General features: G+C 42.3%; 1 protein-coding gene across 1 annotated transcript; it reads right to left on the bottom strand.

Moving 5' to 3' along the window:
• Positions 1-1,069: 1,069 nt before the first annotated feature.
• On the bottom strand, positions 1,070-1,680 carry PtA15_4A658 (uncharacterized protein; the record flags this gene model as incomplete). The annotated part of the gene is made up of 4 exons (XM_053168564.1): positions 1,070-1,117; positions 1,188-1,277; positions 1,372-1,452; positions 1,558-1,680. 4 exons carry the CDS (start codon positions 1,678-1,680, stop codon positions 1,070-1,072), a joined length of 342 nt encoding a protein of 113 aa, XP_053019761.1.
• Positions 1,681-10,141: the final 8,461 nt, after the last annotated feature.

Here is a 10,141-nt window from a genome sequence, read left to right as displayed (position 1 = left end):
CAAACACTTGAAGATATGATCAGGAGGTTTCGTGCATATGGTCTAGAATTCAAAGACAATGATGGATACACTCATGACTGGGTTTCAATTCTACCAATCCTTGAGCTAGCATATTGCACCAGCATAAATTCAACCACTGGAAAACCTCCTGCCATCCTGGAGAAAGGCTGAATCCCAAACCTTCCCAAAAATTTCTTGAAACAAGACTCTGTAGACATTCATCCTACTGCTCTTGCCTATGGCAAAATCTTTGAGAGAGGCAAGAAAACATGCTGAACAATGCATAACAGAAGCTACCTCTTACAACAAAGAAAGATGGGACAAGACTCACAAAGAACCATCCTTTAAAGTTGGTGATAAAGTCCTGATATCCGCAGCAAACTTCAACAACCTGTCTGGCCCTAAGAAGATGAGAGACTCATTTACTGGACCATTCCTTGTGAAAGCTTTACATGGAAGGAATGCTGTAGAAGGGGGTATCACAATTTTGCAAGTCATTTTTTGCATGACATATAGCTTGCAAATCTCATGACATGCAAAATTCCAACAAGACCCAGGTCTTTTGTAATTTTGCATTCCTTTGGTCAAATATAATATCATGCAAGAATATTTCTTGCAAATTAAGTCATGTAAAACTCTTTCTAGGTCTTGCGTGCAGCAGTTTTGCAGGACATTTTTTTGCAAGCTATAAAGCATGCAAGCAATATATGTTATGCAAAAATACAAATTGTGTGTCAAAGAGGAAATTTTGCAAGACTTGTGGTTGCATGACATGCAAATTATTTGCAAAAGTGTAGAATTGTGAAGCAAAATTTGATTTTTGCATTAAATATCACAACTTTGCAAGACATATTTTTCTGGATGAAACAGCGAAAAAAAAGAAAGAATATCTTTGGTATTGGAAGCCACGTCAAGGAGTACATAAGACCATTGACTGTGGGCCTCCAACCAGCTCACCAGCCAGCAACCCACTGCACTCACTCACCAACTCACTCACTCTTTCACTCACCACTCCACAACTCGAAGTCGGTCTGACTGACCGTCTGTTCGCCCCACCTATTTACTTAACTTAAAAATGCAGCACAGCTTCTTCACCACCGCTCTTTTGCTCGCCTTGCTGGGGTGGATGTGATGACAATCAGTCAGTTGTTGTGATCATGGCTATGGTTAATGAGCATGTAGCTTACCTCTTTCTCCATTGTGCAAGATCCATTTCGCAAGAGTAGGTCATCTGTCTCTTGGTCGAGCACACTAGAATACGTGCGGTGAATGTTCAGCTTGAAAAGGAAAACAGTCAGGTTTGGGGAATCAGTCACAGTAAGGGGTTTTGGGTTCGGTCATGTTGAAATTGTAGCTGTCATCACACTGTACGGGATTTGTGATGACAGTACCAAGGGTACCGTTGTCACCTTTTGTGTTGGGGGTGTATTCAACATAAGTAGCCGTGGAAAGCTGTTAAAGGGCGCTTGGGGTCAGCTGTGAGGCATGGGATAGGGATGTGTCTCAGGGGCTTACTTGAGGAGGGGTTCGCAACGATGTTGCATGTGTTCAGGACACAGGCAGCGGTGGTCTGGTCATTCTTTTAGATAGCGGCAGTTTGGTCGGCCAACACTGGGAAAGGGCGAGTGGTGAGAGGATGTCTAGGTGGTATTTGTTGCGAGATGGGATGGGGTTACTCATGGGTTTTGCGGTTGGGTATGCAGGTGGAGTCCTTGTAGCTCTGCGCACTCAGTGTTTCAAGCTCGGCAATGACATTGTCATAAACTTGCTTGGCAAGTCGGCAACCCCTATCAGGCACGACGGTTCTGAACGACAGAGGTGTGCTGTTGGCAAATGGGGGTCCAGGGGAGCAAGAAAGCAATCAAGCATTAAGCAAGCAAGAGGTTAGGTTCAAACGGCTACTCCCTAGGGATCCAACCAAACGGGAAGAGTCGCAGATGGGAGAAATTAACAAACAGCACGGAGGTGTTAAAGCGGCTCCGCCTGGTAGCCAAGCAGCTGCATCTTACCGCCACGTGTTCTTCCTCAATTGGGTCCAATAGTCAAGCGCCCCAGAAAAAAGCAGAACAAATGTAAGGGTTCAATCCCTTCACTAGAGCCAACAACAAAGGAGCAGGGACACAGAGCGCGGAGAGAGACTTCTAGGACCAAACTCGGGGTTTTGATTGCAACTGATCCAGAGAGAAGTCAGTTCTCTCTGTGAGGGACAAAGAGAAAACAAGAAGAGAGAATGACAAGTCAAGGGAGTGAGCTTACCTGATCCAGAGAGAAGTCAGTTCTCTATTGAATCAGGGAAGGGGAAGAGCTCAGACTAAGTACAAGCTTGTGACAGGGCTTGGTAACCTTTTGTGAACCCCAAGGGAGGAGGGGGGTTTACAACAAGGCCCTCAAAGCTCTTCAGTTCCTGCCCTCCCTCATCGTCCTCTCTAGTGCCCGCAACCCACATGTCCTGCTCCGTGAGGACAGTGGCAATGGATGAGACATCCTGTCAACGGTTCACCAGCCACACACCGATTTTCAATCAGCTCAGGATTGTTTGAGAACGGAAGGGGTGCTTCACCAACATTTTCTGGCAGAACTCCTTTCTCTCACTCGACTCGGCTGATTTGATGAGGTGGCTGTTGAGGACCTCTAGGATTTCTTTGCAGATCTTACCAAGCTTGGCCTTAATCTTGTCATGATAAGCATTGAATTGGCCAATGTGAGGCTTGCTGCCCTTGACCTGTGGAAGTACTATCACAAAAGGATGGTCCAATAAGTATGGTGGAATGACATTGAATCAAACATTGGGAAAAAAGTGAGATCAGGAGGGGAATGACTAGCCTCTTCTTCATTCTTGATCAGAGGGGGCAAGAGATTGTGCAATTGGTCAGGTCACGGTGCTCAGTCACAGGGCTTCTTGAGTGGGACATGCAGGAATCCTGCCACTGCATCCAGAAATACAAAGTATAACACCAGGGGAGACTTTGACGCACTCTCCGGAGAGTGCCAGAGTGTAATTTTATGTTGATTCAGGTCTGATGTTAGTCACATGTGCATTAGGAAGTGATTAGTAAATGATTCAGAAGTGAATGAGAATTGTGTTGGGAGTTATGTGGAAGTGATTCAGAAGTGGACGGGAAGTGATTCAGAAGTGGGTTGGAACTTTTACCAGAATTGAGTTGTAAGTGAGTGTGAATTGTGCCAGAAGTTGAGTGGGAGTTAATAAACATAACTCATTCAGTTCCTAAGTGGAAGTTTAGGCCAAATGGAAAAAGGTTTAAATTATATTGAAAGCTAATTCAGCAAGAGCTTATGTTGAAATAATGTTAGATTCTAGTTCAACTCAATCATAAATAATCTTATCCAATAAACCTCCAAAAAATGCCTTAAAGTACCTTTCAACATGTTTACTTTGCAAAACAACAGGCAGAGTTAAAATCCCTTCTGGCAAAGCGTTTTGTTTTGACATTTGGATACACATTTTCAAAATTACAAAGCTAACTACAATTACTTGATGGCTAGACAAGTTTAACTAAAATTATAGTTTCTACCATATGAAATAATTGTGCTTTTGGCCCCAATCTTATGAATTGGTACTCAGCATATCACATCAAGCAAAAAAATGTGTGTAACGTACATATTTTTACAACATAATCTTACCAATTTACAAATAATTCAGAAAGACATGATTGCGCATAGGTCTCTGAGAGATTTGATATTTGTCTGAGGGACAGGGCTAATGATTTCAGTGTTTTGATATCTTTACCTTGAAGCATGTTTTTTGCAGATCCAATCGATGTCTTCTAATAGCATTTCACCACACATTGTTCCAGTATGTGATGGTGAGGAGCCCAAATACAAGGACCAAACAAAGCTAACGATAGATTTTAGGATATCATCATGGTCAATAATATTCTTGGGGTTGGATTGCCCCAATATATGGAAAGGAGACAACCTCCTTGCTTGTTTTTCTCAGTTCCTGTCTTTACCACAAAAAACAATTGAATTATCCATTGCTCTCCAAGCATGTCTTCAACTTTCTGCCTTGGCCAATTTATCATATCTTTATCTTCTTCTAGTCCTTTTGGCCTGACCTCTGATGTCCCTCAGGTAGCCTTCCTTCAACGTGGGCACCATCGAGTTCATGTATATTGTGCACCACAGAATAGGTTTGGTGATCTCAGTGAAAACCAAAGTCGCCATCTAGGTCCCCTGTTAGGACCAGTTTCAAGCTGTTCAACTCCAGTACCAAATCGAGATATCCCCCCCCAACAATGTTTCCCTTGTTAATTTGTGTGCCTTTCTTGTGAAAAAGAATTGCATAGAGCCTCAGCTCAGGGGCTGCGTCTTCAGCCGTTTGGAAAACATAGCTCAAGTAGAATTAGCCTTCAAAACTGCAAACGTGGATCTCATCCCAATCTGGAACTACAACCCAGCTGTTTTCTTTGAAATTCCACAATTAACGTCTCAAACCACTTCAGATGGCTCGAACTCCAGACTACCCCCTTGGCTTTTGGCATCACTTCAACAGTGCCAAACAGATATGAAAACACATCAGCTATCCGCCCTAGAATTCCTCCTGAAGAATGAGGACCCAGAAAATCACGAGCCAGAAGCCTTGTGGTACCACAATGATAATGCCTGGCTTCGTGATCGCTTCGATGTCGAGTCTAATTCTAGCGAGACGAATTCCCACAATCACCAAAGGTCCCGAGGATCAATAATAGCTGACGATATGGGATTAGGAAAGACGTTGACAACACTTGCATTCATTCTGGCGACAATTAACAAAGGAAAGAGCTTTCGAGACGGTAATACCAACACACGATCAGCTGCTACTTTAGTCATCTGCCCTCTAGCAACCCTGTCAAATTGGCAAAACAAAATCAGTCTTCATTTCAGAGATCACGCAATAAATTACAAGGTATTCCACGGAGATGATCGGAAAAAATTATTGAAAGAAGACCTGCAGTCTGCAATGCATGTCTTGACAACTTACGAAATGATTGGGACAAGCGGTAACAAGAAACATACCAACCAGATTAACATTGAATCTCTGGGCATATTTTGGTTCAGGATTGTCTTGGACAAAGCACAGTAAGTGAAATAATTCATGTGAATGAGCTTTGGACTTGGTTCTGATTCATATTTCTGCATGATGATAGTTTGATAAGGAATCCAGAAACCAACCGAACCCAAAGCATCCATAACCTTCAGTACCAGTTTGTTCTTTGCTTAACGGGGACACCTGTCCAAAACAGATTGACTGACTTGCAAAGCTTGATCACACTATTGAAAATATATCCTTGGAGCGAAGAATGGGTCTGGAAGAGCTGTCTGGTTCCTCAAATGAATGTTGGATCTCGAGAGGCAATCAAAAGCTTGAATAGACTGATGGAAGCAATTTGTTTGAGAAGAACCAAGGACGTTTTGTTGAATCTACCAGAAAAAGTTGAGAAATGTGTTGTAGTGAACATCAGCTCAGAATGGGAGGATATGTTGAAAAATTTGCACCAGTCTTTTATCCAACTTTTTGGAAGGTTACGAGCGGCGGGGGAGAGATGGGATTCTTCGGAGTTTTTCAAACAGTTAACAATGCTTTGCCAATTTTGCAATCATCCGTTATTTGCACGATCAGAGATACACTTCCAACCTGAATGGCGATGGCAAGATTTTGGAAAGATCATCCACCTAGTTGAGAATCTCAAGTTGTTTTTGCGAGGAGTTCAAGGAGTTGAAAGGACAAAGGCGGTGGTTTTTTCCAGCTTTACTGGTTTTCTGGGAATGTAAGTGAATTTTAATTTCACAAAATTACAGTAGAAAGCTGCAGATGCTGATCTCACCTTGAAGTATTGAACGTGCACTTGAGGAGAATGATATTCAATCAACCTGGCTTACTGGGGAACAGACTATTAAAAGGCGCAATGAAAATCTGAAAAATTTTTGAATCAACAAAGAATGCAATGTTCTTTTGGCCTCAATCCAAGCTGCTGGGGTAGGAATTGATTTACGTTGTGCACAGAATGTGTACATGATGGCAAGTCATAGGCATTGTGTTACATGTATAAAGGAAAAATCTGATAATAATACATTATTTAGGAGCCAGGTTGGAACCCCGCAGCAGAAACCCAAGCCATTGATTGACTTTACCGCTTGGGACAGGCACATCCAGTTCATGTCTATTGATACTATCTGAGAGGAAGTCTGGAAATGAATATCTACCAGGTACAGAAGAGGAAAGGGGAGCTTGCACTGTAAGTGACTATGAATTTATATTTTGTGTTTGCATTCACTATAGGCTCAGTGTACCATTGGGGGGAAATGAGAATTACGAATGTGCTCAGTTACTGATGAGAAATATGATGGGTTGAAAAGTAAGCACTCATTACTTACTGTATTAAAACCTATCCAACTGTTAGCAATTCAGACATATTGATTGGATCCTGAGGATTAAGTAGAATTTTCTGCGACTTGGAAAGTGTGGACAGGTATTTGGGTGCATAACAGTTTAACGGGAGATTGCGAGGGACATCTTTGAAAGAATCTCGAGACGATACGGCCAAAGTCTTCCTACGAGCTTCCAAAATGTAATCGTGTACAAATTGACGTCCTTTGGTACATGTCTTTTTCTGAATGAATATGTTGTCCAGTTCTTGAGAGAAGGTTCCAAATTCTGTTGATCTCCAACGTAAGGGTATTTTGACAAGATTTCGGGGAGGATTGATTTCGGTGTCAGAGGTAGCCTTGATGTTGTCAAATAGCGCTTTGATGTTGGAGTTGAATGGGAGTGTGGAGAGTGTTTCTTGACGATGCTGGGAAATCTAAAATCCAGGAATTCAACAAAAGAGGGATCAGGGAAGAAATGATGAAATTTGCATACCTGCATTCGCACTTTGGATCTACTCTCTGATTTGCTCTTCTTCGATTTAAACGCATGGGAAAAATGACCTAATCGTATTCCTTTCTGCCTTCCCATGAACCATCTATGAAGAATACCAAGCTGCAAGGAGGTGTTTGAAGCCTGAACCGGATCCATGAAAAAGTGGGTGAAAGCTCCAGAAGTGTAGGCATTCCTCCAATGCTTCAACACAAATTTCGCAAAGAGCTGATTCCAGTGAGAATCCCAGGGATGAGACCAGGCAAACGTTACACCAGTGAAATTGGATTCTGAGAGGTCTTGTAAGAATAGTATTTGGAATGCTGGTGATATCTTTTGAGATGTTGGCAATGCTGGATTGATTGGAATGGGATCTATGGGACGCATTAGAATGGAGTCTGGAAGGTTCGAGCCAACGTGAAAATTGTGGGCAGAGGGAGAGAGCATCCAAGAATCTGAAGGTTTTTTCTTGTGGTTATATTCTATATCTAGGAGAGCTCGAATGAATGCAGACATACAACAAGAAAATGGTGAATTGGAGTTGGGCAAGATTGTGGAATAAGCAAGATTAACTTGTGCAGCACCAGCTGGAGGTTTGCCATCACAGAAGTGAGTCTGGGATGGAGGCATTGCAAAGTGAGGAAAGTCGAGAAGAGAAATGTGCAATTGAGCATGGGGCAGGAGGGAGAAGGGTCAGATTATATATCGTAACATTGAGCAATGGTATTTCAGAATAAACAAGGGGATGAGTATGGTCAGAATTATGTAGCTTTCAGGTAAAAGGGGTTCATATGTTATGTAAACTACAAAGGGTGCTTTGAAATGTTGATTGTTATTTGGTTACAGTGAAAGGGTTGAATTTTCATAAATTGAGTGTCACCTTTATGTACGCGCGTACATGCGGGTGACTTTTGTCAAATAAATTGGCTTGGAGGGAAATTGGTCAGCAAAACTGAAATTGTGTGGAGTTGTATTTTTTCAACGACACACAGAAGAAAAAGGCTTGTCTACAGGTACATGTCACCGCAATGTACGCGCGAACATAAGAGTGACCTTCACTCAACTACAACTTTATGACAGTGTCATGTTGCAATATTATCTTGCCGGGACACCCTCCCATCCCCAAACTCATACAATGCAGTCTTGCAAGGCATTCAAAAAGACAAACCAACACCTTTTCTGAACTCAATACCAAAGTACAAATCTAATTTCCCTGGGCTTCACGCTCAATACATATCAAATTTTCCTCACCACCTGATTAACAATAGTCAAAAAGTTGACAAAATGAGAACCACAATATTCTTTGAGGTAGTAACTGGACATTTCATTTTTGACTTTATGGGAACATGCAAAACGCCACAGGAAATGTGGTGTGTGTGACACGTTCCCTATACTATCATTTTTCTGTATAAATTTCGGCTGAGAAAAACAACTAAAAATAATGGTGTGACAGAAGGCCATATCATGAATGCAGAGGCAATAAGGAGAAGGTTTTTTTTGGAATAGGAAGCCAATCTGGAATTTGAGGCATTATGGAGAGAGAACTCAGCAATCATTGAATGAGAAATTCTTGACTTTGCAACTTTACTCACTATCTATCAGCACTCGATCTTGCCACAACAGTGATCCTAACAAATTCCATCTCACTGAACAACATTTGGTGGGACTGTGCCTGGACTAATAAACATCAGTGGCCCTTTTTCAACACATGGGTCAAGGAACACAGGAATCAGCTGGATAATACGCTAAAAAATTACACTCAAAACAAATGTACCTTTTCCAAGACGGTTCCTCTTGGCGTCCCAAATCGCCTTGACATTTGGAACTGCCCATTTGGGAATACCCATATCATGTGCCCCCGAAGTCATTTTACCCTGACAGACAATATGCCATTTCCAGGCCTCCAATTCACGCTCTCGTTGGTTTGTGTTGGATGTGGTGGACTCGTGATCCTCATTTTCTGGCTCCCAGATCTTGAGTGCATTATCAATCGAGATCTGCATGTCTTGGAGCCATCTTACTTGGATGGGAGAAAGGGTACCACAAACGGGAGATGATTGATGGTAGGAAGGTGGTTCATCACCATAATACGGCATGACATATAACTCAGAACAACAAGAAATTGGTTTGGGATGTGATGATTTTCTTGCTCAATTCTGGTGGGAAAGACAGTGGGACCCACCACTAATTATGTGGAACAGTGTCACAAAATTCTTTACGGATTCAAGAATCATCTACCCCGGTCGGACAGGAGTGCTGCTGAACATGAAATTTGCGGGCATAAGGTGGTGGTATTTTTGAGAAGTTCAGAATGTACAAGGAATTATATGAGGATGCAGTGCAGCTTTTCTCAAACACCAATGTAGACTTTTTTATCTCCTCCGATTCCAAATCACATGATACCTGAGTGCATGTGTTATGATGAATCTATCTCCTGCATGAGGGTAGCACATGACTTGAATATACTCTCCAAAAGATTCTTTGTCTGGAATTCTTGCAGCCAATCACGTGCACAGCTGGTTATTTTGCTGTGTACACATATCTTTACTCAACAACAGAAGAGCAGTGTGATTTCATCTATTGGTGGTGATGATTTAAGGCTTGGGTTGGATCAAGTTTTCTCACGTGAAGTGTGAAGCTTGATTACCGCTATTTTATTCTTCCTTCCTGAAAAAGTCCAAAGTCATCTGCTCTGCCTATATAATTTGAGTTAAAGCCAACACATCATGTCCCGACCACCCAATTTGATTTGCCATTGCGAATTCTATGGGTGCAATAAGGCCCAGCATGAAGACGCGGGTGGTAGGGTTGCTTCGGGGAGGGTCTTGATAGGCAAAACGTACCATATGCACCAGAGAAAAGAAAAAATGCAACTGGAGAAGAATGCAACCACCCTTTTGCAAACTGGCCCCATCAACTACAACCAAATTGAAGTGAGCAAAGTTTGGTTTAAAATCATAAAATTTATTTCTTGGGGCTGATGGATGTGTGGTTCAGACTGTTCCGACCACCTCCAACTCAAATCAAAGTGCCTCCACCACAGGGAAGGTGCCACACTTGGAGGAGGATTTTTGTAAACAGGTCATGATGCAGATGGCTGAATTTGTTTTAAAAAACCGGCTAAGCAAGGAGTGTTCTGCTGCTTTCCTTGAGGCAGCAAGGCAGAACGTCTCATTTCTAGGAGACTTGTGGAGCACTGAAGATCGGATCATCAATACAAAATCTATGATTCAACAGATCCCTAAGACTCAGGAGGCGGTTTTCCATTGGCTTGGACTTCTT

The sequence above is a fragment of the Puccinia triticina genome, chromosome 4A (assembly GCF_026914185.1).
Source record: "Puccinia triticina chromosome 4A, complete sequence".
In the NCBI taxonomy this organism is placed as follows: domain Eukaryota; kingdom Fungi; phylum Basidiomycota; class Pucciniomycetes; order Pucciniales; family Pucciniaceae; genus Puccinia; species Puccinia triticina.
The sequence above is the reverse complement of the archived record's forward strand: the minus strand, read 5'-3'. Positions and strand labels throughout refer to the sequence as shown.